The sequence below is a fragment of the Corticium candelabrum genome, chromosome 6, assembly GCF_963422355.1.
Source record: "Corticium candelabrum chromosome 6, ooCorCand1.1, whole genome shotgun sequence".
Classification (NCBI taxonomy): Eukaryota; Metazoa; Porifera; class Homoscleromorpha; order Homosclerophorida; family Plakinidae; genus Corticium; species Corticium candelabrum.
Window position 1 is genome coordinate 7,413,318 of NC_085090.1, and position 27,500 is coordinate 7,440,817.

A 27,500-nucleotide genomic window follows, 5' to 3' on the forward strand; every position below is an offset into this window, starting at 1 on the left:
GATAGGAGTAGACAGTAAAGGTGTAGCTGTCTTCCAAAGTTCTCTTGTGACGACGCGATTTCTTGCAGACCGAGCCCGCCTCGTCTCGCCCTCGAATTTCTTTATAACGACGCATCGGATCTCCACTAAATCTAAACGCCCATCCCTAACCTTGGACGGTACACGTGGAGTGTGTCGTTTACTACCAGCGACGTGGATTAAATGCGAGTCTAGAAATCCGGGTCCTTAATTAAGAAATCCGGCTGCCTTCGGTTGTCCGTGAATGCACGTCGAATAGATGCCAAGTTTGTTAGACTTGTTCCCTGAAACGGCAGCAACATCTTTGAAGTGGTGACGTCGAACGAACATGTCGAGTTGTAACACTAAAAACGTGACTTAGTCACACATCCGGGAAACAACATATCCGGAATTTGTTTCCGCCCAATAACCGCAGTGTATGTATGCGGCAAATTGTGCTAATTAATTTATTTGCGCGGGCAAATATCAAATGGGTTAATCATCTAGTCATTTACAAATTTACTAGCCAGAAAGTATTGTACCGTAAATGAAGACAATGCAAGCACCTCTCTAGATTAGGAAGGACAAAAGGCAATCGTTTGCATTTGCATTTCACGTCAGTTGCAAGTCTGTGACAGCTGATAACTCCTGCAGATGATGGCGCTAATGTCGATGCACGTGCACAGCAAATCAGCCGACGGGAAATCCAGCTCTCTCGTGCGTGGGTAGTCACCTAGGAGAACAATGGAGTCACACATGTCACGCAACACTGCAGACTCGGTCTCTGCTTTAGACCCACTTTGTTATGCAGTCGGCACTGATTTGTGCACAGACTAAAGTTTCTTGCAGTTTCTTGATAAAACTACTATTACTTTTTCTCAAATGGCTTCTACATGTGGTCACGTGCATGATCCTGTTAATTGTTCACATGCACATGTCAGGCAGTTCTTCACCTCTTAGGTCAGCATCTGTTCACATGTTAAATTGTGTCAATGAATCTGATTGGCTGGCAATGTTAATCACCTGAAATATCTTTCCTATATCTTTGTTTAACACTCAGATAGTTAGAACACTCTGCTCTCAGCTCTGCTGCAGTAAAGAAGAAGGTCGTTGTTGTGAGAGTGAAAGGTATGCTTCCAAATTAAAACGTTGGTAAGGCATTGTTTACTTACTGTATCTATCTGAGCAGAGTGTGAAATATGAACATGCACGTCTGTTTGTTTCTGATGACTTTCGTTTTGAGCTCACATGCCTTGCCACGAGTGCAACGAAGTAGTCACAGTGACCATGACCCAGTAGCAGGTAAATGAATGTAGTGTGTGTACTGTACCCTAGGAAGTACAGCATGTGCATGCAAGAGCGTCCAGAGCATTTGCTCCACAACAGTAACGTGAAATTGAAGTGTCATTATATAATTATCCCTTACATGTAGACTACATGTTAGATTGTCGTGCTCAAGTTGTCTAATCATTGTCTGTGTATATTGCAGTTCTATCTCCACAACCAGAAGTTCGTTTGATTTCACCATCGCATAAACTTCGAGTTGGAGATCCAGCAGTACTAGTATGCACACCTCGTGCTGATCTACCTGGACCACATCAGTTCTCTTGGTTTGGTCCAAAAAATGAGACTCTGATTTCTTCCATTCCTGACTACATTGTCTATCGTCGCACTTTGGTGATTTCTAATCTAACATATGATGATACAGGACGATACACTTGCAGAGTTACCACTCCTGTGGGACAATTTTCTGCTTTTGCAATGATAAGTGTGCTTCCAGCCATTCCCTGTGAGTTTAACCCACCCATCATAGCACTCAAACCCAAATATGTGACTGTTTATCTCAACACAACTGGACTTATTGAAGCTGCTCACTGTACAAACTACTCATCGTTGTTGAAGATAAATCTTTTGACGAAAACTGCAAACACTGCTGTTAAGCATTACAGAACAATTCAACACTTTGCTGAACAGCTCAATGCCATACAAGTCTTGGATACACTAAACATCATCAATGCATCTGTTTTGTTTCACAGCAAGGTTTTAGAAGGTTTGTCCAAACTGCAGCAAATAGTCAACAATTCAAACTTTCTAACATTAGATTTCAACATCAGCACTACCTCATTAGTCAATACTGTAGATCTTCCTTTCCAGTCAGCAATCAATCGATCTGCAGCTCTTGCTAATGCCATCAAGATATTAAATGTCAGTCATCCACGTGCCGTCTTCATGCCTGCACCTGCCCAATGTCCACAGCATAAAGAAGTGTTTAATAATACTCTCATCTTGCCATGTGAAACAGAATCGCGTTCACAAACAATTACTTTTTATCACAACGATATTCCTATTGACAGAAGTGACAAACGATTCCAGTACCATCAATATGGACTAAAGATACTAAATGTTTCTCCAGTCCTTGTTGGAAATTACACGTGTGTTGCAGTTAATGGTTGTGCAAGCAGCTCTGTTTCCTCTTTTGTTAACGTCACAAGTAAGTCGAATATTGATCTTATGCATTTGACTTAATCTTATGTGATCTGTATCTTTCTTAAACAGCACTTCTATCATCTTCCCCTTCTGCTGTTATCTCTGATCGTCACTTTACTGAGACCATGTTATATGGTCAATATCCAGCTCTGCGTTTATTGAACATTTCGTCTGACAACTTCACGTTTTACAACTTCAGTTCACCATATTTGGAGGTGAGCACCTTGCTACCAATCAAGTTAACATTTATCAATGTCACAATTGATCACATTCATATTGCCAACAGCACCCGGCTGCCAAACATTACTCTGGTAAACAGCACAATAGGTCGATTGGAATTGGTCAATTCTAGTGCCGAAATATTCTCTGTTATCTCTGCCAATATCAGTTCTGGTTTGTTCAAGAATGCATTCTTTACAGAGACTCTGTATCTGAATGTTTCATTTGCAAACACTCAGTATGTGAATACTGAATTTGTCAATTACATTTTGATCAACTACACTTCTATCAATCACACATCAATTAATGTTACTCACCTAGAAGGTGAACTCTTTAATGTAACATTTGTCAACTACACTGGAATCAACGTGGAATATTGGAACGTGTCCCTAGTGAATTCCAACTTACACAACTATTTTGTCACAGATGCTTATTGGACAAATGTCACTCACATCAATGTTACCGAACTGGACATCACATTACAGGACGTGTATGCAGTCAACTACACTGCAATCAATGTGACAACAGTCAACTCAACGCATACCAATGTGGTGTATGTAAACTCGACCTTCTATAACTACTCAGTTCTTGCAGCAGAGAGGAACTACGTGACCTACATCAATGTCTCATGTATTCTCTGTAATTACACTAAAGTCAAAACTTGGAACGAATTCAACCAGAACGTGACATGTGTGAACTACACTGTCATTGACTCATTCATATATCACACCAACTACACAAACATGACAACCATAAATGCAACCTGGATCGATATATACTCACTCAACAATACAATGATCAACATGACCGAGTGGAATGTCACAATTGCCAACGTGACTTCTTTTGATTTGCTGTCGATTAACATAAGCTACATCAATGTCACTCTACTGAACGTGTCATTGGTGAATCCCTCCCTTCACAACTGTTCTGCCGAAAAATCCTTCCAGATCAATGTCACACACACGAATGCTTCATTATTCTTGTACAATTTAACAAATGCCATTTTAGTAAATGTCACTCACATCAATGTTACCGAAATGGACATCACATTACAGGACGTGTATGCAGTCAACTACACTGCAATCAATGTGACAACAGTCAACTCGACGCATACCAATGTGGGCTATGTAAACTCGACCTTCTATAACTACTCAGTTCTTGCAGCAGAGATGAACTACGTGACCTACATCAATGTCTCATGTATTCTCTGTAATTACACTAAAGTCAAAACTTGGAACGAATTCAACCAGAATGTGACATGTGTGAACTACACTGTCATTGACTCGTTCATATATCACACCATCTATACAAACATGACAACCATAAATGCAACATGGATCGATATATACTCACTCAACAATACAATGATCAACATGACCGAGTCGAATGTCACAATTGCCAACGTGACTTCTTTTGATTTGCTGTCGATTAACATAAGCTACATCAATGTCACTCTAATGAACGTGTCATTGGTGAATCCCTCCCTTCACAACTGTTCTGTCAAAAAATCCTTCCAGATCAATGTCACACACACGAATGCTTCGTTATTCTTGTACAATATAACAGATGCCATTTTAGTGAATGTCACGAATATCAACGTCGTGGCTATCAACTTCACTGCATTGAACATGACAAGGGTCAACATCACTGAACGAAACGTATCGTTCGTTAACTCGTCTTTCACAGAGCTTGTTGAGCTCAAAGCAACACGATACTACATCAGCTACAATGCCTGTGTTTTCGTCAACACAACCTTCATCAACTTTACGGTCACCAACTGCTCTATTATCAATGGTTCATTTTCAAACATGACGACAGTGAATCAAACTGCTGTCAACTGTACGGCCATCAATACGACTCTAGATATGGTCGTGCGACACAATGTTAGTCTGATCAATGTGACATATCACAATGTTTCCTATGCCAATGCTGTGCATGTGAACGTCAGCAATGTCAACTTTTCCATGCTTTTATACAATGCCACCAACATCACTGGATACAACGTCAGTCACACAAACTATTCGTGTGTGGACATAATGTATCTCAACTGGACTTGTATCAACTGTTCACTTACCAATACGTCTTTCATAAATTCTACATTTATTGACATGGATATCATCAACTCCACTCAGTATCTTATAAACGTCACCAACTCGTCGTTGTTCAATGTTAACTTCATTAATATGACTTCAACAAGCCATGTGAATAAGAATGTCACACTGACTAACATAAAAACGGCAAACTGTTCAATGATTGGCTACTCTGGACTAAACAATACTTTCAAACATTCAATACTGTATAATACTACGTTCATCAATTCCACTCAAAGCTATCCATTGTATATCAACACAACAGTCAATATGGTGACATTCAATAGAACAGATATTGAGCATGCGTCTGTAATCAATTCAAGTATATATGATCTCAAGCATATCAATGGATCAACATTCAATTTGTCCTTGATCAACGTCACCTCTCATCATCTTTACATTGGTAACCAGACGGGAGAGCAATTGGTAATTATCAATGCCACACTCTTCAATAGCACTTTCTGGAATTCGACTGTCCAAAATATGACAATCAAAAATGGTACATTCCTATTGTTGACCGCCAACCAATCTGTTTTGAATAGTCTCGTCCTGACTGAAAACAGCACTATGAAAGAGTTGGTGTTACAAAATAGTAACATGAATGACATGTCAGTGAACAACTACGAGTCTGACTACAATGTAAAAGATCTTATGTGCATTGAGGACTTTACTGACAGCACGTCTACACCCGGCGATCTAAACTGCAGTAGACAAGCAATCAAAATGAGAAGCCATGAGAAATATCCAGAGATTTTTGGCAAACGAGAGATACTGAGACTGAGTCGAGTGGAGCCTCCCATGCTTTATGATATGCAAATGGTACTTCGTGACCCCACTTTTCCACCTGTTCTTTTCTCTCTGTCTGAGGAAGCTGAACAAGTCAAATCCACTATTCTCTCTCTGACTGCTGAACCTGAAGAAGTCAAACAAACTATTTACCCGACTGCTGAACCTAGGAGACCTATGGATGTTGACGAGTGAACTCCAACTCTGTATACTAACTGTATACAAACGCTACTGTTTGTGACTGTCTGTTGATGTAATGTCAGTAAGCACACCTACTAGTTTGCTTACAGTTTGTTCTTTCTTTTGTTGGCATCAGTCTATAAACATTCTGTTTTCTTTGCAACTTCAGTGTCATTAACTGCTTGGTTTGCTTTAGTCCAGATAGCACATAAATGGATGCATGTCAACCAAAGCCTATTTCAGTTACAAACCCCAGTCATCATTCATTTGTAAGCAAGTAGCAAAGAGACGCACAATGTTGCCGAGCCAGAAATCACTAACAGAAGTCAAATCAAAAAAAGTCGTCCTTACAAACCTTAACCACAAATGCCATAATCAGACAACACACACACACACACACACACACACACACACACACACACACACACACACACACACACACACACACACACACACACACACACACACACACACACACACACTCACACACACACACACTCACACACACACACACACACACACACACACACACACACACACACACACACACACACACACACACACACACACACACCATCACCTGACGTGCTGAGCCTCCACATTCAATCCCATGTGAACGCAGTGTTGCAACAGCATGATCGTCAGGCGACATGCCAAGATTAAAATCAGCCGTACCCGCACTGTCTGCATCCCACTAAAACCAAAAAAATAAAAAATTTAAAATACAACATTTTCTATTTCTAAAAATAAAAAAATATTAAAAAAATGAAAAAAAGTTTTACGTAATTACTAACTAACATGACAGTGACATTGTACTTTGTGTTTGCCATGCCTAACTACTCTTATTTCGTGTATATTGTAGCAAACACTCGTGTACCTCTTTAGACATTCCTCTCTCCTTGATTTCTTGAATGAAAATTGCTTCCGCGATTGGTGAACGACAGATGTTACCTAAACGTCAAAAATACTTGTTCGTTATATATAATAACAGTGACATTCGTACTGCTTACCAAGACAAACGAACAAAACGGATTTTCGAGCCATCAGTTTCAGAGACCTCGGATACCCAGATCGTCAGGTGCGGCCGTTCCGTTTCGTAAAGCCCGTATAACCCAAATGCGCATGCTTGTTTTTGGTTATAATTAATTAAAAAGTTTTGCAAAAACGTAAATTGCGTGTACTCAGCTAAATAACTAGTGAATGCATACACGTCGCACTAAATTTTACAGAAAAGTTTGAAAAGTAGGGTCACGTGAAAGGCACGTCATTGTAAATATGTAAGATGAAATATTGGCGGGAGTTTATTTTAACGGTTTGCTAAGAAATTGACAGAAAAGCATATTGGCGGATTTTATTTGGCGCGGTCGGACGTCGCTGTTGGCTTAGTGATGCAGGCGTCGATCCTAGTCTCCGCCCACTTGACACGTGACCGTCATGGGTTTGCACAGCTGCATTCGTTGAAGGCCATCAAATTTCAGTGGCTTCGTACTCCCCAACTATTGATGAAGAATTACTGTCTAGGGGTGAAGAACAGAACCTCATGATTCCTAGTTAAGGCTGTTGCCGATACCGTCATCAATGCCTGATGGAATGTGGGTGATGATGACGTCAAGAAAACGTCATATCACGGTGGCCAAAATTACCGGCGGATTTTCTATTGGCGGTCGCTGGAAAATCTGCCAATCTGCCAAAATAAACTCCCCGCCAATATCTCATCTTATACGGTATGACTAGAATTATAAACATAACTACAAAGGAAGAAAAATGTAGGGATTGCATTCTAGGACAATAGAAATATGCAGGTGTGTGTGTGTGTGTGTGTGTGTGTGTGTGTGTGTGTGTGTGTTTGTGGTGTGTGTGTGTGTGTGTGTGTGTGTGTGTGTGTGTGTGTGTGTGTGTGTGTTTGTGGTGTGTGTGTGTGTGTGTTGTGTGTGTGTGTGTGTGTGTGTGTGTGTGTGTGTTTGTGGTGTGTGTGTGTGTGTGTGTGTGTGTGTGTGTGTGTGTGTGTGTGTCTGTGTGTCTGTGTGTCTGTGTGCGTGCGTGAGAGAGAGAGTGTACGTGCGTGCGTGCGTGCGCGTGTATGTGTGTGTGTGTGTGTGTGTGTGTGTGTGTGTGTGTGTGTGTCTGTGTGCGTGCGTGAGAGAGAGAGTGTACGTGCGTGCGTGCGTGAGAGAGAGAGTGTACGTGCGTGCGTGCGTGCGCGTGTATGTGTGTGTGTGTGTGTGTGTGTGTGTGTGTGTGTGTGTGTGTGTGTGTGTCTGTGTGCGTGCGTGAGAGAGAGAGTGTACGTGCGTGCGTGCGTGAGAGAGAGAGTGTACGTGCGTGCGTGCGTGCGCGTGTATGTGTGTGTGTGTGTGTGTGTGTGTGTGTGTGTGTGTGTGTGTGTGTGTGTGTGTGTGTGCGCGCGCGCGCGCGCGCTCATATCTCCAAACCGGCGCTTCACTAAATTTTGCTCGCGCCCGCCGATTCGATAGGAGTAGACAGTAAAGGTGTAGCTGTCTTCCAAAGTTCTCTTGTGACGACGCGATTTCTTGCAGACCGAGCCCGCCTCGTCTCGCCCTCGAGTTTCTTTATAACGACGCATCGGATCTCCACTAAATCTAAAACGCCCATCCCTAACCTTGGACGGTACACACGGAGTGTGTCGTTTACTACCAGCGACGTGGATTAAATGCGAGTCTAGAAATCCGGGTCCTTAAGAAATCCGGCTGCCTTCGGTTGTCCGTGAATGCACGTCGAATAGATGCCAAGTTTGTTAGACCTGTTCCCTGAAACGGCAGCAACATCTTTGAAATGGTGACGTCGAACGAACATGTCGAGTTGTAACACTAGACGTGACTTAGTCCAACATCCGGGAAACAACATATCCGGAATTTGTTTCCGCCCAATAACCGCAGTGTATTAAGCGGCAAATTGTGCTAATTAATTTATTTGCGCGGGCAAATATCAAATGGGTTAATCGTCTAGTTATTTATAAATTTACTAGCCAGGAAGTATTGTACCGTAAATGAAGACAATGCAAGCACCTCTCTAGATTAGGAAGGACAAAAGGCAATCGTTTGCATTTGCATTCACGTCAGTTGCAAGTCTGTGACAGCTGATAACTCCTGCAGATGATGGCGCTAATGTCGATGCACGTGCACAGCAAATCAGCCGACGGGAAATCCAGCTCTCTCGTGTGTGGGTAGTCACCTAGGAGAACAATGGAGTCACACATGTCACACAACACTGCAGACCGCTCTCTGCCTTAGACCCACTTTGTTATGCAGTCGGCACTGATTTGTGCACAGACTAAAGTTTCTTGCAGTTTCTTGATAAAACTACTATTACTTTTCTCAAATGGCTCCTACAGATGGTCACGTGCATGATCCTGTTAATTGTTCACATGCACATGTCAGGCAGTTCTTCACCTCTTAGGTCAGCATCTGTTCACATGTTAAATTGTGTCAATGAATCTGATTGGCTGGCGATGTTAATCACCTGAAATATCTTTCCTATATCTTTGTTTAACACTCAGATAGCTAGAACACTCTGCTCTCAGCTCTGCTGCAGTAAAAAAGAAGGTCGTCGTTGTGAGAGTGAAAGGTATGCTTTCAAATTAAAACGTTGGTAAGGCACTGTTTACTTACTGTATCTATCTGAGCAGAGTGTGAAATATGAACATGCACGTCTTTTTGTTTCTGATGACTTTCGTTTTGAGCTCACATGCCTTGCCACGAGTGCAAAGAAGTAGCCACAGTGACCATAACCCAGTAGCAGGTAAATGAATGTAGTGTGTGTACTGTACACTAGAAAGTATAGCATGTGCATGCAAGAGCGTCCAGAGCATTTGCTCCACAACAGTAACGTGAAATTGAAGTGTCATTATATAATTATCCCTTACATGTAGACTACATGTTAGATTGTCGTGCTCAAGTTGTCTAATCATTGTCTGTGTATATTGCAGTTCTATCTCCAGAACCAGAAGTTCGTTTGATTTCACCATCACAGAAACTTCGAGTTGGAGATCCAGCAGTACTAGTATGCACACTTCGTGCTGATCTACCTGGACCACATCAGTTCTCTTGGTTTGGTCCAAAAAATGAGACTCTGATTTCTTCCATTCCTGACTACATTGTCTATCGTCGCACTTTGGTGATTTCTAATCTAACATATGATGATACAGGACGATACACTTGCAGAGTTACCACTCCTGTGGGACAATTTTCTGCTTTTGCAGTGATAAGTGTTCTTCCAGCCATTCCCTGTGAGTTTGACCCACCCATCATAGCACTCAAACCCAAATATGTGACTGTTTATCTCAACACAACTGGACTTATTGAAGCTGCTCACTGTACAAACTACTCATCGTTCTTGAAGATAAATCTTTTGACGAAAACTGCAAACACTGCTGTTAAGCGTTACAGAACAATTCAACACTTTGCTGAACAGCTCAATGCCATACAAGTCTTGGATACACTAAACATTATCAATGCATCTGTTTTGTTTGACAGCAAGATTTTAGAAGGTTTGTCCAAACTGCAGCAAATAGTCAACAATTCAAACTTTCTAACATTAGATTTCAACATCAGCACTACCTCATTAGTCAATACTGTAGATCTTCCTTTCCAGTCAGCAATCAATCGATCTGCAGCTCTTGCTAATGCCATCAAGATATTAAATGCCAGTCATCCACGTGCAGTCTTCATGCCTGCACCTGCCCAATGTCCACAGCATGAAGAAGTGTTTAATAATACTCTCATCTTGCCATGTGAAACAGACTCACGTCCACAAACAATTACTTTTTATCACAACGATATTCCTATTGACAGAAGTGACAAACGATTCCAGTACCATCGATATGGACTACAGATACTGAAGGTTTCTCCTGTCCTTGCTGGAAAGTACACGTGTGTTGCAGTTCATAGTTGTGCAAGCAGCTCTGTTTCCTCTTTTGTTAACGTCACAAGTAAGTTGTATATTCATCTTATGCATTTGACTTAATCTTATGTGATCTGTATCTTTCTTAAACAGCACTTCTATCGTCTTCACCTCCTGCTGTTATCTCTGATCGTCACTTTACTGAGACCATGTTATATGGTCAATATCCAGCTCTGCGTTTATTGAACATTTCGTCAGACAACTTCACGTTTTACAACTTCAGTTCACCATATTTGGAGGTGAGCACCTTGCTACCAATCAAGTTAACATTTATCAATGTCACAATTGATCACATTCATATTGCCAACAGCACCCAGCTGTCAAACATTACTCTGGTAAACAGCACAATAGGTCGATTGGAATTGGTCAATTCTAGTGCCAAAATTTTCTCTGTGACCTCTGCCAATATCAGTTCTGGCTTGTTCAAGAATGCATTCTTTACAGAGACTCTGTATCTGAATGCTTCATTTGCCAATTGCATTTTGATCAACTACACTTCTATCAATCACACATCAATTAATGTTACTCACCTAGATGGTGAACTCTTTAATGTAACATTTGTCAACTACACTGGAATCAACGTGGAATATTGGAACGTGTCACTAGTGAATTCCAACTTACACAACTATTTTGTCACAGACTCTTATTGGACAAATGTCACTCACATCAATGTTACCGAAATGGACATCACATTACAGGACGTGTATGCAGTCAACTACACTGCAATCAATGTGACAACAGTCAACTCGACGCATACCAATGTGGGCTATGTAAACTCGACCTTCTATAACTACTCAGTTCTTGCAGCAGAGATGAACTACGTGACCTACATCAATGTCTCATGTATTCTCTGTAATTACACTAAAGTCAAAACTTGGAACGAATTCAACCAGAACGTGACATGTGTGAACTACACTGTCATTGACTCGTTCATATATCACACCAACTATACAAACATGACAACCATAAATGCAACCTGGATCGATATATACTCACTCAACAATACAATGATCAACATGACCGAGTCGAATGTCACAATTGCCAACGTGACTTCTTTTGATTTGCTGTCGATTAACATAAGCTACATCAATGTCACTCTAATGAACGTGTCATTGGTGAATCCCTCCCTTCACAACTGTTCTGTCAAAAAATCCTTCCAGATCAATGTCACACACACGAATGCTTCCTTATTCTTGTACAATATAACAGATGCCATTTTAGTGAATGTCACAAATATCAACGTCCTGGCTATCAACTTCACTGCATTGAACATGACAAGGGTCAACATCACTGAACGAAACGTATCGTTCGTTAACTCATCTTTCACAGAGCTTGTTGAGCTCGAAGCAACACGATACTACATCAGCTACAATGCCTGTGTTTTTGTCAACACAACCTTCATCAACTTTACAGTCACCAACTGCTCTATTATCAATGGTTCATTTTCAAACATGACGACAGTGAATCAAACTGCTGTCAACTGTACGGCCATCAATACGACTCTAGACATGGTCGTGCGACACAATGTTAGTCTGATCAATGTGACATATCACAATGTTTCCTATGCCAATGCTGTGCATGTGAACGTCAGCAATGTCAACTTTTCCATGGTCTTATACAATGCCACCAACATCACTGGATACAACGTCAGTCACACAAACTATTCGTGTGTGGACATAATGTATCTCAACTGGACTTGTATCAACTGTTCACTTACCAATACGTCTTTCATAAATTCTACATTTATTGACATGGATATCATCAACTCCACTCAGTATCTTATGAACGTCACCAACTCGTCGTTGCTCAATGTTAACTTCATTAATATGACTTCAACAAGCCATGTGAATAAGAATGTCACACTGACTAATATGACAACGGCAAACTGTTCAATGATTGGCTACTCTGGAGTAAACAATGCTTTCAAACATTCGATACTGTATAATACTACGTTCGTCGATTCCACTCTAAGCTATCCATTGTATATCAACACGACAGTCAATATGGTGACATTCAATAGAACAGATATTGAGCATGCGTCTGTAATCAATTCAAGTATATATCATCTCAAGCATATCAATGGATCAACATTCAATTTGTCCTTGATCAACGTCACCTCTCATCACCTTTACATTGGTAACACTATGGGAGAGCAATTGGTAATTATCAATGCCACACTTTTCAATAGCACTTTCTGGAATTCAACTGTCCAAAATATGACAATCAAAAATGGTACATTCCTATTGTTGACCGCCAACCAATCTGTTTTGAATAGTGTCGTCCTGACTGAAAATTGCACTATGAAAGAGTTGGTGTTACAAAATAGTAACATGATTGACATGTCAGTGAACAACTACGAGTCTGACTACAACGTAAAAGATCTTATGTGCATTGAGGACTTTACTGACAGCACGTCTACACCCGGCGATCTAAACTGCAGTAGACAAGCAATCAAAATGAGAATCCATGAGAAATATCCAGAGATTTTTGGCAAACAAGAGATACTGAGACTGAGTCAAGTGGAGCCTCCCATGCTTTACGATATGCAACTGGTACTTCGTGACCCCACTTTTCCACCTGTTCTTTTCTCTCTGTCTGAGGAAGCTGAACAAGTCAAATCCACTATTCTCTCTCTGACTGCTGAACCTGAAGAAGTCAAACAAACTATTTACCCGACTGCCGAACCTAGGAGACCTATGAATGTTGACAAGTGAACTCCAACTCTGTATACTAACTGTATACAAATGCTACTGTTTGTGACTATCTGTTGATGTAATGTCAGTAAGCACACCTACTAGTTTGCTTACAGTTTGTTCTTTCTTTTATTGGCATCAGTCTATAAACATTCTGTTTTTCTTTGCAACTTCAGTGTCATTGACTGCTTGGTTTGCTTTAGTCCAGATAGCACATAAATGGATGCATGTCAAGCGAAGCCTAGCTATTTCATGCAGTTACAAACCCCAGTCATTATTCATCTGTAAGCAACTAGCACAGAGACACACAACGTTGCCAAGCCAGAAATCACTAACAAAAAGTTTGCACAAATCTCTTGCTCACAAGATAAATTTGGTCACTTTCTAGGCTGCAGTCCTATCGTAGCTCTAAAGTCTTTGCCAGACTCAGTCCCTTTGGACTGTCTTTCAGTCTAAGCATCTCTTCATCTGGTGAGTATTATTGCATGCCAACGGCAAAATTCTCTCAAATCGATGCTCAACTCATTTGCTACAAACTGAGGACCGTAACCACCTGCTTAGATATGTGTACTGTATACGTATAGCAAAAAAATGAAGACAATACACACACACACACACACACACACACACACACACACACACACGCATGCACACGCATGCACACACGCACACACACACACACACACACACACACACACACACACACACACACACACACACACACACACACACACACAATTAAGTATGCAATCTCTGCATTTGCATTCGAGTCAGTTGCAAGTCTGTGATAACTGCCAACTCTTGTAGATGATGGTGTTAGCATACACGTGTACAACACGAGCAGCTGACGGAAAAGTCAGCTCTCCTGTGTGAGTAAATCACCTGAGAGAACAATGGAGTCACACATGTCACAGCACAGCATCTGCAGTCTCCCTTTCTGTCTAAACCTGTTATCTTATGCAGCAGTTACAGCGCTGCTTTGTGCACAGAATACAATTTCTTGCAGTTTCTTGATAAATTACCATTACTTTTTCTCAAGGGTTTATACATATGGTCGCGTGCATGATCCTGATAATTGTTCACATGCACGTGTCTGGGAGTCCTTCACCTGCTTAGTCAGCATCTGTTCACATTTAAAATGTGTCAATGAATCTGATTGGCTGGCGCTGTTAATTACATAAATGCTTTTAGCTCTGTTTAACACCCCAATTGTTAGGACACTCTACTCTCAGCTCTGCTGCAGTAAGACCCATCATTGTGAGAGTGAAAGGTAATTTCAAATCAAACGTTGGTGACGCACTATTGACCTACTGGATCTACTCTCTGCAAAGCAGAACGTGAAACATGAAAGTGCATATCTGTTTGTTTCTGATGACTTTCATTTTGAGCTTACATGCATTGCCACGAGTGCAACGAAGCAGTTACAGTGACCATAACCCAGTAACAGGTAACTGAATGTAGAGTGTAGACTATAGGAAGCACAGTATGTGCATGCAAGACTTTCCAAAGCATTTGCTCCACAACAGTAACGTGAAATTGAAGTGTCAAACTATCCATTACATGTAGACTACATGTTAGATTGTCGTGCTCAAGTTTATTCATTGTGTTGTATCGATACATTGCAGTTTTATCTCCACAACCAGAAGTTCGTTTGATTTCACCATCACATAAACTTCGAGTTGGAGATCCAGCAGTACTAATATGCACACTTCGTGCTGATCTACCTGGACCACATCAGTTCTCTTGGTTTGGTCCAAAAAACGAGACTCTGATTTCTTCCATTCCTGACTACATTGTCTATCATCGCACTTTGGTGATTTCTAATCTAACATATGATGATACAGGACGATACACTTGCAGAGTTACGACTCCTGTGGGACAATTTTCTGCTTTTGCAATGATAAGTGTGCTTCCAGCCATTCCCTGTGAGTTTGACCCACCTATCATAGCACTCAAACCTAAAAATGTGACTGTTTATCTCAACACAACTGGACTTATTGAAGCTGCTCACTGTACAAACTACTCATCGTTGTTAAAGATAAATCTTTTGACAAAAACTGCAAACACTGCTGTTAAGCGTTACAGAACAGATCAACGCTTTGCTGAACAGCTCAATGCAATACAAGTCTTGGATACACTAAACATTATCAATGCATCTGTTTTGTTTGACAGCAAGGTGTTAGAAAGTTTGTCCAAACTGCAGCAAATAGTCAACAATTCAAACTTGCTAACATTAGATTTCAACATCAGCACGACCTCATTAGTCAATACTGTAGATCTTCCTTCGCAGTCAGCAATCAATCGTTCTGCAGCTCTTGCTAATGCCATCAATATATTAAGTGTCAGTCATCCACGTGAAGTCTTCATGCCTGCACCTGCCCAATGTCCACAGCATGAAGAAGTGTTTAATAATACTGTCTTCTTGCCATGTGATACAGAATCACGTCCACAAACAATTACTTTTTATCACAACGGTATTCCTATTGACAGAAGTGACACACGATTCCAGTACTATCGATATGGACTACAAATACGAAATATTTCTCCAGTCCTAGCTGGAAAGTACACGTGTGTTGCAGTTAATGGTTGTGCAAGCAGCTCTGTTCCCTCTTTTGTTAACGTGACCGGTAAGTTGGATATTGATCTTATGCATTTGACTGCATCTTATGTGATCTGTATCTTTCTTATACAGTACTTCTTTCATCTTCCCCTCTTGCTGTTATCTCTGATCGTCACTTTACTGAGACCATGTTATATGGTCAATATCCAGCTCTTCATTTATTGAACATTTCATCTGAGAACTTCACGTTTTACAACTTCAGTTCACCATATTTGGAGGTGAGCACCTTGCTACCACTCAAACTAACATTTATCAATGTCACCATTGATCACATCCAGTTTGCCTAGCTGGTAAACATTACTCTAGTGAATAACACAATTGGTCTATTACAGTTTCTCAATTCTAGTGCCAAACAACTCTCTGCTATTTCTGCTAGTATCAGCTCTGACTTGTTCAAGGATGTATTATTTACAAATACTCTGTATCCAAATGTTTCACTTACAAACACTCTGATGTGAATAAAACATAAAATAACAATTTGATCAACTATACTTCTATCAATCACACATCGACTAATGTTACTCAACTAGATGGCAACCTCATTACTGTATGTAACATTAATTAATTTTAATTATGCTAAAAACTTATTCGTACAAAAAACAAAAATTGTGCAATTTCCCGTCCCATTTTACATTGCACAATTACATTCTGTCAGTTATTATCCCTAATTAAATTAATGGCATACATAGATTTGCCATGATTGAAAAAGAAGAAAATCGTGCAGAAATAAAGTTTTATGATTTCAGGGGCCACCACTATTAGTGCAGAATCAATTTGTGCAATAACAAGTCCTCTCCGTCCACCTCTCCATGGCAACTGCTAAGTCGCTGGTGGATAAAGTGCCATGCCAGTAGTAGATACAGGTGAAACAAACACTCCCCACGTCCTGTAAAGATCTACACTAGAAATAGTTTTTCAGAAAGCAAAGACAGTAGCTGACATGTCATGTGGATGGCGTTGTATGGATCATGAGCCGGCACGTGTTAAGTTAAGCATAAGGCTAGCACGTGTTTGGTATTGACAATCGGCAAGGGAAATCTTATGTGTGGAATTTAATTGTGCAATGAGCTGCAATCGCAAACAAAATCACACAATTCGTTTGCCCTGCTCAATTTTCTTCTTTCAGGGAACGTAATTCCCGCAGGCCCACAAATAAGTTGTACAGTGAACAAACATCACAAAATTTAATAATTTAAAAATGTAATAACAGAGTAATCATATGGCAGTAACATTGTAGATCGTGTTCGTCATGACTGACTACTCGATTTGCTACACTCTCGTACATGTACCTTTCCATATGTTCCTCTCGTTGATCTCATCACTAGAAATCACTTCTGCAACCAGTGAACGACACGTTACCTGAATGTCAGGAAACACGTATATGTGATATATAGTAACAGAGAAATCCATACAACTTACCAAGACAAACAAACTGAAAGCATTTTTGAGCCATCAATCGTTCATGATTAGAGCCGTATGATACCCTTGCTTAATTTGGTGTCACATGATAGTCATGTGATTACAAATTGAGAAGTTTTAAAGGCTGCTCAAGTTTACAATCTCCAAGTACACACACACACACACACACACACACAAACAAATACACACCACACACCACACACACACACACACACACACACACACACACACACACACACACACAGTGAACGTTTATCAAGTCAAATTGACCAAATTTCATGTACTGAAGCAAACACACTTGAGACCAAAAGAGCAAGTCCATGAGTCAATCAGCAAGAATTGATATATCACAATCACAGGCATTATTCTATTAAGATGATATACAGAAGACACTATGAGTACACCTATAAGAAATTCGAAGAAATAATATGTCCATCTAAGTGAAAACATTGTGGCTAGTGCTCGAGCAAGTCGACCCCAATCGGAAAATAGACGTACGGGTAATACTCCTGTTGACCAACCATCAAGCCAGGAATCTCCACCAACTAAAGACAGAAAGAAACTAGTAGATTTCAATCAACAATCGCATTGTAGTATCATACTTGCTTGAGTACCACCCCACCCCAATGGTTAGCCAGAGTCAAAGGTCAAGTATGGGACGGGGTCTTACTCAAAAATTGACACTTAAAGTCGTTAATTGGTGAAAAAAATTAATATATTAACTTAAACAGCATGTTGCTACACTAAAGTCTGTCCACCGATTTCACATACCGTGGGAATGGTGATTTGGTGATGAGGATGTTTAGGTAGCAAGAGGAGTCTTGTAATCTGACACTTCTGGTGTGGTGACATCACCACTTACATACAATTAACAAGACAAAGTGTATTACACTAACCCTCAAACACTGCAGCACACGAACTTACAGTTTAATACGTAAACATGTTATATGTGTATATGTAGGCCAATGTAAACATAAATGCAATTAGTCATAGCTCCTGTAGCCTTTGGGATCCCAGCTGGTGGTAGACTAATACCCCATTCACACAAGCTCTCCTAACCGGGCCAGCTGGCACAGGTCAGCGCTGAATGAAATCATCGTGTGAATGCGGGCCGAGCCGTGCTGGTCTGGCCCACCACAACTTGCCATGCCAGCACGGGTTGGCCCGGGTCAGTAAGGCTTCAAATCGTCGTGTGAATGCGGGCCAAGCCACGCTGACGGCTACACATGCTCAATACATACGAAAATGGCATGGTCAGAACAGGAAACCTTGTACCTCATAGCATTGTGGGGTAAGGACAGCATCCAGGTTCAAATTGAAAGCTGTGCTAGAAACAGGAAGTTTACATCAAATTAGCGGAACAAATGAAGGAAGCGGGACACTCACAAAGTAGCTTTGGCCTCCCAGACCCGTGCAGCGCCAATTCAAAATCGTCCTCCTACACAGGTCTGGAAGGCCGAGGCTACTCACGAACGGGTGTGCAAGTGTACAAATGACATAGCTAGCGTGCGCACCAAGGAACACGCCTCCTATAGCGGCTGGCTCGACTCGGCTCGGCAACTGTGCTCATGTGAATGGGGTATTGGTTAGTGTACATGTAGTCTCACTAGCCACGCCCCTTTTGCAAAAGAGGCGTGGCCAGTGAGACTAGAGTTACTGTGTGCACAACAGTAAATAGTGAATTGTAACGCCACACTTGCACAGATTGAAAAAGTGATCGCTGAGATGACTCCGCCTTGACAAGAGCTTTCCAATGATATGCATACTACAGACTGTTGACAGCAAGGTCCTAGAGACATGCTAAACACTTTGTTTTAGAGCTCATGGTCATGCCGTTCTTTGGGTGTGCATTGCAGATGAACTTCCACCAACCTTGTTATGCAAATTGACTAAGTAGCTATTCTAACCAATAGACAGCCTTCAATTAATAGACAAAGCCACCCCTTATGCTCATTACTAATTGCTCATTGGACACACACACACACACACACACACACACACACACACACACACACACACACACACACACATGCATTCACGCATACACACACACACACACACACACACACACACACACACACACACACACACACACACACACATGCACACACACACACACACACACACACACACACACACACACTGGGAACATCTGCCCACAGAACCATGCAAGCTGAAATCAAAGTGGACAGACTTCAGTAATTGCTCTGAGGGACGTCCCACTGCCTAGCTTCATGAGTTTTCCCACGGTACGCAAAATTCCTGGTCAGACTATTAAAGCTTGAAACCACTGCCACTACCTAAAATATAAAAAATAGTCTATCCGTATCTGAGTCATTAAAACCTTCAGCATGTAGTCGACAGGCATGCACAAGTGAAGAATGTCAGCATTGCAAATCTAGCAAACAGCTACTGTGGAAAGCATCAATTAGCACTAATTGAAGGACTAAGAGATGTGAAAATCTTAGAGCCTTGGACAAAGTAGGGTGGGGCTTACTTGAGTACTGAGGTAATAATCAAGTGAGTATGATATCTCTAGCTACTAAATACAAAATAAATAAAAAATGTTTTTAATTCCTGGATGTTTATATTGGCAACTGAATGTCACAGATGTTGCACATGTTATGTGCATACTGTTAGTCAGATGTTGCTCTTATGCTATAATTATCAGTCACTGTATGTGCAGCAATAGTTGATAAAGGATAGATACAAGATGTAAATGTCATGGCTTGATAATTTCACAAGTAATTTGACATGAGAAAACAGACAAACAGACAGACAGACAAATGGATAGACAGACAGACAGACAAATAGAGAGACAGACAGACAGACAGAAAGACAGACCAGACCAATGGACAGACAGTCAGACAGATGGACAGATACAGAGACAAACAAATAGACAGACAGACAGACAAACAGACAGACAGAGAGATGGACAGATAAATAAACAGACAAACTGATACACAAACAAATACACAAACAGACAAACAAACAAATTAACAAATAGACAGATGGACATACAAACAGACAGACAAAAATAGACAAACAAATAGACAAACAAACAGACAGACAGACAGACAAGCAAACAGTTAAGGCCAAAAATGAAAAATCGACACATACCTCTGCCTTCAGATCCTTATCTTCTTTAATGTCACCTCCACCATACATCTGCTCTAGTGTCTCACGCAGTTTCTTCTGACTTTTCTTCTGAGGCTAAAACAACACAAAACTCAAGAATAAAGCAACCAAACTCACCACACAAACATCACACATCAAGGTCTACATGAATATTGATTTCAACTAGCTCACATCACTAAAATCTATTTTAAACTTGTGTCCACATTATTGAATTAAAATTAATGTCTATATTAGACTATTATTAATAAAACTGTTAGACATTCAACTATTTCAGTCAATCACGTTAATATTAATTTTAAACACCAAGTGTCCTGCATGTTGTACATACCTACTCGCAATATTAAAAAATCTGCCAGTTGAATTCTAAATATTGAGTTTACATGTGTCTAACTGATGTCATTGACAAACCACCTTGTTTCCCTATGGTCACACTTACCTTCATCACAAGAGCTTGGAAGTTAACAGGCAACCCATATCTGTAATACAAACATGTTAGACATGATGCATAGGCATTCTCTGTTATTATGTGTTTGCATGGTACGGTATGTCCAACTTGGATATTTCACTCACCGTAAAACGGACTCAACAAACACTCTAAGAGCCTAGAAACAGACGTGTTATAAGAAAATATAGCAAAGTGGTACACAAGTGGGACCAACACACAAACAGACACACACACAAACACACACACACACACACACACACACACACGCATCAACCTTGAGGTCAGTTGCAGAGATAGCTCCCCTGCCTCTAGAGACAGGGCCTCCATGCTCTACGTGGAGTCTTGGGGCCAGCGCTACAATCCACCTGGAGCTTGGCCAGAGTCATCCAGGGGCACTGACAATGGCGCAGCTCTGGGACTGGACACCAAGGCCCACAAGTACCCGTCTGCTGCATGATGTTACTGCCAAGCCAGCAGTCTTGTCCACCCCCGTCAATGACCAGGTACTCATTTAATACTCCTGAGTCGAGAGCAGCAAGTGTGGGTGAGTTTCTTGCTCAAGGAAACTGCAACAGCGGAGCGTCCACCAGGATCGAACCTTTAACCCTCATCACGAAATACAAGATCCCGAACGTCGTCACCAATGCTCTTCCATCTGCTCCACGCGCCACACACACACACACACACGCACGCACCACCACCACATGCCACACACACACACACACACGTGCCACACACACACACACACACACACACACACACACACACACACCACAAATGCCACACACACACACACACACACACACACACACACACACACACACACACACACACACACACACACACACACACACACACACACACACACACAAGGATGGCAACAAAACAGGGCAACACTGAGAGAAAATCTCATTTTGTCTCACCTTGATGTGCATCCATTGTGCAAAGGCTTCACCGAAATTCGCCTTCAGCCAACGTACCAATCCCGGCTACACATCACCACATAATCAGACTATATGGAGAGACAACAGTATGTAGTGAGGCTAACATATTGTCGCTTGACATCACTCTCTAGTCTAGTAAGTTCCTGTCGTTCAGCATTGATTGAAGCTTCATCGAATACAAACTCTCGTACAGTAAATCTAAACATGAGATCATTTGACACACACACACACACACACACACACACACACACACACACACACACACACACACACACACACACACACACACACACACACACACACACACACACACACACACACACACACACACACACACACACACACACACACACACACACACACACACACACACACACACACACACACACACACACACACACACACACACACACACACACACACACACACACACACACACACACACAGCTATCAGAGTGCTTGTTGCACAAACTGACTTGTTCTCTCTTGCGTGTAGTTTGTACTCATCCACCACTTTTTTAAAAAGTGTAACAGAATAGAGACCATACTCTGCGTCTTCGTAGATTAGTTTGCTCGAGCGCGGCACAACCATGTCAGACAGCGTCTCATACTTCTGTTCCCAGTCACGATACAAAGCGCTAACAGTAGATGACAGGCAGTAATCAGTAACAGGTACACACAACAAACTGACAGACAGACAAGCAGACGGACAAATACACATACAAGCAGACAAACAAGCAGACAGATAGATGGATAGACAAGCAGAAAGACAGACAAGCAGAGAGACAGACAGACAGACAAGCAGCAGACAGACAGACAGGCAGACAGACAGACAAGCAAACAGAGACAAGCAACCAAACAGACAAGCAGACAGACAGACAAGCAGACAGACAAACAGGCTGACAAACAGTCTGACAGACAGACAGATAACACAGACAGATAACACAGACAGACAGACACACAGACAAGCAGACAGACAAATACACAGACAAGAAGACAGACAAGCAGACAGACAAATACACCGACAAGCAGACAGATAGACGGATAGACAAGCCGAGAGACAGACAAGCAGACAGACAGACAGACAGACAGAGAAGCAGCAGACAGAGACAGGCAGGCAGACAGACAGACAAGCAAACAGATAGACAAGCAAACAAACAGACATGCAGACAGACAGACAAGCAGACAGACAAACAGTCAGACAGACACACAGACAGACAGACAGACAGATAGACAGACAGACACACACACACAAACAGACAGACAGACAGAGACAAGCAAACAGACAAACCGGCAAGAAGACAGACAGCAAAGGCACCAGGAAGCAAAAATCCAACATCAACACGAATACAAACACAGCCACACAAACAAAATGGAAAAACCCAAGCACAAACAAACTATAATCTACAAGCAGACAAAACAGTGTGTAGAAAACCCAACAAAACCATTAAACAAACAAAACAAAACAGAAAAAACAAAAAATTAATCAAAGACTGAAGTGTTGTTTGGTTACCGTGGAACAACAACCAGCACCGTCGATAGATACTCTGAGTCAACGACCATATGCTCCTTCTTCACAATGTCGTTCAGACTTCTTGTTAGAATGGTACCACTGTACAACAAGGACAATGGGTAAAGCCTTGTCTATCTATCTGTCGTTCTGCTATTTGTCTGTGTACATACATGTATGTGTACTCGTCATTTCCGCAATAGACACAACTTGTCCAACTACTGTATAGGCGTGTATGTATGTATGTATGCATGCACATGTGTGTGTGTGTGTGTGTGTGTGTGTGTGTGTGTGTGTGTGTGTGTGTGTGTGTGTTTGCTTGTTTGTGTATGTTCACATGTTTGTTTGCATGCATGCATACATTTGTTTGTTTGTTTGTTTTCTGTTTGTGAGTGCGCATGCATACATTTGTTAGTTTTTTGTTTGTGTGTGCACATGTTTGTTTATTTTTTGGTGAGTGTGCGTATGTGCATTTGTGTGTGTGTGTGTGTGTGTGTGTGTGTGAGAGAGAGAGAGAGAGAGAGAGGGAGGGAGGGAGGGGGAGGGAGGGAGGGAGGGAGGAAGGGAGGGAGGGAGGAAGGGAGGGAGAGAGAGAGAGTCACAACTCGATTATTATTGATCATGTGACACACTGTGTGCCACATCACTTGCATGCGTATCCAATAACTCTTACGTCTGCCTTCTTTCTATACTCAAGAGATTCGCCTTCGCAGTGCTGTACGCAGTCGACTTGGTCTTCAAATCTCCCTCAATCTGAGACAATTGCTATCACACCAACACAACAAGACACTGAGTCACATAAGCATCACACAGTCACATCATATGTAACTACAATAATGCAAACCTTTACGATCATTTCTGCTAACGCCTTCGGCGACTGCCGAATCGGAAAGCGTGACGTCTCCCACTGAAACTTGGACAAATACTGAGATATCGACTCTACAAACGATCCGGTAGAATGCAGATGAAAATGTGTGTGTGTGTGTGTGTGTGTGTGTGTGTGTGTGTGTGTGTGTGTGTCTGTGTGTGTGTGTCTGTGTGTGTGTGTGTGTGTGCGTGTGTGTGTGTGTGTACATGGAAACTTACGATTGTTGATTTTCAAGTTATCAGTAACTTTGTCCTAATACAAAGAGACACCATTAGACTGCATTTTCATCGGTTTCTTGTAGGTTCGTATGTGTATTTATATGAGCAGTGGACTGGTAAGCAAGAGTGGGAAGTAAACTCATAAACTCATCACTAGTCTGCTTACAGTGAAAACATCATATCAGAGATTGTGCTCAATGAGAAACAGACTTTGCTTGTTTTGTATGCAGTGTGGAAAAAAGGGAATTATTTTGGCTCGTACAGACTGAGCCTCGGTAGGACACATTCTTGCATGGTGTTACATGTATAACTAAGTGCCTCCCCTACTGCAGCCATTCTGCATTTAGTTTTTGATAACCAACTTCCAAGGGAGAAATGGCGCTAAAGGCAGTTGAGATTTTCTCTTGATACAGAATACTATGAGGCACCTAAGTTCATGAAATTAACAGTTACACCATTGGAAGGGCCATCACGTGCTAAGAGACAAGGTTTACACTATCATCTCTACGTACAGGTCAATGTTTTGTCCAAACACGTCACAACACTGGTGCAGTATTTGGTCGGATGAACGACACATTTGGTGGGACATTGTCCTATGCCCTACCGTTATTTTCCACACTGGTGTGTATGCAACAGACAGAGAAACAAGCAAAGACAATACACAATATAAACAAACACAAACACACAAACAGACAAACAAACACAGAGAGACAGACTGACACACAGACACAGAGAAACATAGACAAACAGAAAGACAGACAGACAGACAGACAGACAAACACAGACAAACAGAAAGAAAGACAGACAGACAGACAGACACAGACAAACAGACAGACAGACAGACAGATTCATTTATTATCATCAAAACTCTACGTATGTACAGGAAACTTTCAAATATCTACCAGTCCTTCATAACTAAGCAAATTATAACACATTAATGGACTTGGCCTACAACATTGCAGTCAAACATTATGACAGACAGACAGACAGACAGCCAGACAGACAGACAGCCAGACAGCTAGCCAAACAGACAAACATAAGTGGTGGACCTGACAGACAGACAGACAGAACTCTCACTCTACATGACGTCATATCAAAAATCTATTGATATCAACTACACCTTCTTGCCCGCGTCCAGTATATCACTCATACACTGTGCCACCTTACGCGTAACACTAAACGCAACAAACACGAACATAACCCAATATGCCCACATCATCTCTGACGTCATCACCTCTCAGCAAAGACGTCATGTTTGGCCAGCTCGTCCGAGAGAGCAACGAGAGTGTCAAGCGTCCCCACCTACACACACAAAACATTTTAAAGCCTATTTAAGTACATATCAACGTCGACACGATTACCTTGAGCTCCGGAATTTCAAATTTGCTGTTGACGCTTAGCTCGTTGTGTAGAGACGTCGCTGTTTGTATTTTCTTCCAAGTATCTGTAGGTCTAGGGTCGCCTGGAAGCGAAACAAGCCAGTACTCGCTCATTGCGAAGAGCCACGAGATCAAGAGGCGAAGATCACACGACTTGCTAACGTGCGTTAACATGTTGGTCTCGTAGATCAGACCGATGGTCGCGCGCGGGGAAGCCATACACGCGTGTAAGATAAATCATTATGTATATGCCTTGGTGCGCATGCGCAGTGTGCAGGTGTTGTTACCGATCATACTTGCACACTCGAGTATGAGTGGTTGATAGTTGCGCATGCGCAGTAGAAGCTTGTCCTTGCCCCAGTTGATTGTGCACCGAGACATCGCACCCTACGGTAATTACTCGAGGCGCGGAAGCGTTATCTATGGTAAACTGTCGCAGTAAAAACGCCGGCAGTAGCGTAGACCAGCGACCGACTCGACGACTCGCTACGGCTACTACGCATGCGCTCATTGCCACAAGAGCGGATGCTTAGATAAAGTGTTGCAATGACACACGGATGATTAGAGACGCGCGCATACTCTAATGTCGCTATGTCAACAACACAACGCAGCTGCAGACTACTATATCTCTCTATCTACAAGCAGGGCCGGATCCAGAGGGGGATTCAGGGGGTTGCAACCCCTCTTTTCCAATAGGCGTGGTTCAATAATTTTATATAATTTCATTAGAAAAAAGAAAATTAGTAATGCTATAAATAACTGCTAACGGTGAACCTCCTCTTTCAAAAATTCCTGTATCCGGCGCTCTAGAAGCCTTGGCATGTGGTGTCTAATTGGCTAATGACGTCCACGTGATCTTGTATCTCACTAGGCATAACTTATACGTATTTGCTTCCTTGTACACCTACTACGCTAGTAAGTTAGCAGCCGAGGCATTCTTCACTAATCAAAAACCAAAACGACAACATTTGCTTGAAGTTGGAACAACTTAGCCGTTACTCAAATCACAAACCTGCAGGACCGGCGGAGCATAGCCCATGTTGGCTACGCCATTATAACAGGCAACGTTCGACGAAAGTGCATGGTATTATAGTGACGTAGCTATACCGGGGCCCCAAAGAGGGGCGAACCGTTCCAAAGCTTTGGAGCTTGGCCCACCTGGAATTGTTTACTTAATAGACCATCTACTCATTCTTCTATTAATTAAAACTTCCTCACGTACTGTACAAAAGAGTAAGAATGCCTCACGTGATCTCACGTGAAGAGAAGTCGAGCGGTCGTTGTCTTTCTAAAACGTTCTGATCGTGAAGGGTAAGACTTTCTCTCGCCAAATCAGTCCAAATCGTGCCCAAGATTATACAGCTCATGCTTGATTTCTGCCTCCGTCGTAGGTTACAGCTGTTACAGTACAGACAATCTTCGTCGTAATGTTTTCCTGGAACATTGCAGCGTTGCTGGTCATTCTGGTGTTAAACCAGCAGGGTGAGAAGCGTCTCGCCTTGATTGCGTTGCAGCTTTTCTCGATGCATGCGACATGCAGGCGGACTGCATGTACTGCATGCATGCAAGTTTCCGTTGACTAGAACT

The 27,500-nt window shown here is 41.8% G+C and overlaps 6 protein-coding genes across 8 annotated transcripts in view; 4 read left to right on the top strand and 2 right to left on the bottom strand.

Annotated features, from left to right (window-relative positions):
• Positions 1–1,177: 1,177 nt before the first annotated feature.
• LOC134181044 (uncharacterized) lies at positions 1,178–5,922 on the top strand. The gene is made up of 3 exons (XM_062648239.1): positions 1,178–1,299; positions 1,487–2,488; positions 2,554–5,922. Exons 1-3 carry the CDS (start codon positions 1,197–1,199, stop codon positions 5,772–5,774), a joined length of 4,326 nt encoding a protein of 1,441 aa, XP_062504223.1. The 5' UTR covers positions 1,178–1,196; the 3' UTR covers positions 5,775–5,922.
• LOC134181045 (low molecular weight phosphotyrosine protein phosphatase-like) lies at positions 5,911–7,160 on the bottom strand. 3 transcript variants are annotated; one of them, XM_062648242.1, is made up of 5 exons: positions 6,770–7,160; positions 6,637–6,710; positions 6,340–6,453; positions 6,054–6,114; positions 5,911–5,993 (listed from the first exon to the last, which is right to left on the bottom strand). In XM_062648242.1, exons 1-4 carry the CDS (start codon positions 6,801–6,803, stop codon positions 6,091–6,093), a joined length of 246 nt encoding a protein of 81 aa, XP_062504226.1. In that variant the 5' UTR covers positions 6,804–7,160; the 3' UTR covers positions 5,911–5,993; positions 6,054–6,090. The 3 variants fall into 3 exon arrangements, with proteins under 3 accessions (XP_062504226.1, XP_062504227.1, XP_062504224.1); XM_062648243.1 differs by having other exon boundaries at positions 5,945–6,075; XM_062648240.1 differs by lacking the exon at positions 5,911–5,993 and having other exon boundaries at positions 6,026–6,114.
• Positions 7,161–9,269: 2,109 nt separating this feature from the next.
• On the top strand, positions 9,270–13,542 carry LOC134181122 (uncharacterized). The gene is made up of 4 exons (XM_062648330.1): positions 9,270–9,344; positions 9,406–9,518; positions 9,706–10,707; positions 10,773–13,542. The coding sequence occupies exons 2-4, from the start codon at positions 9,416–9,418 to the stop codon at positions 13,391–13,393; spliced, it is 3,726 nt and encodes a 1,241-aa protein (XP_062504314.1). The 5' UTR covers positions 9,270–9,344; positions 9,406–9,415; the 3' UTR covers positions 13,394–13,542.
• Positions 13,543–14,182: 640 nt separating this feature from the next.
• LOC134180901 (uncharacterized) lies at positions 14,183–16,507 on the top strand. The gene is made up of 3 exons (XM_062648086.1): positions 14,183–14,241; positions 14,939–15,999; positions 16,065–16,507. The coding sequence occupies exons 1-3, from the start codon at positions 14,183–14,185 to the stop codon at positions 16,277–16,279; spliced, it is 1,335 nt and encodes a 444-aa protein (XP_062504070.1). The 3' UTR covers positions 16,280–16,507.
• A 1,243-nt stretch (positions 16,508–17,750) lies between these two features.
• On the bottom strand, positions 17,751–26,068 carry LOC134181262 (V-type proton ATPase subunit C 1-B-like). The gene is made up of 14 exons (XM_062648507.1): positions 25,896–26,068; positions 25,769–25,836; positions 25,655–25,709; positions 24,535–24,568; positions 24,293–24,387; positions 24,122–24,213; positions 23,452–23,550; positions 22,415–22,576; positions 22,043–22,136; positions 21,918–21,983; positions 21,120–21,151; positions 20,986–21,025; positions 20,532–20,624; positions 17,751–17,956 (listed from the first exon to the last, which is right to left on the bottom strand). Exons 1-14 carry the CDS (start codon positions 26,025–26,027, stop codon positions 17,867–17,869), a joined length of 1,152 nt encoding a protein of 383 aa, XP_062504491.1. The 5' UTR covers positions 26,028–26,068; the 3' UTR covers positions 17,751–17,866.
• A 1,241-nt stretch (positions 26,069–27,309) lies between these two features.
• The window catches only part of LOC134180902 (MAM and LDL-receptor class A domain-containing protein 1-like), a 3,645-nt gene continuing 3,454 nt past the window's right edge, over positions 27,310–27,500 (top strand). Inside the window, exon 1 of the mRNA XM_062648087.1 lies at positions 27,310–27,395. Coding sequence (XP_062504071.1) covers positions 27,341–27,395 — 55 coding nt within the window. The 5' untranslated portion in view covers positions 27,310–27,340. The remainder of the gene's footprint in view (positions 27,396–27,500) is intronic.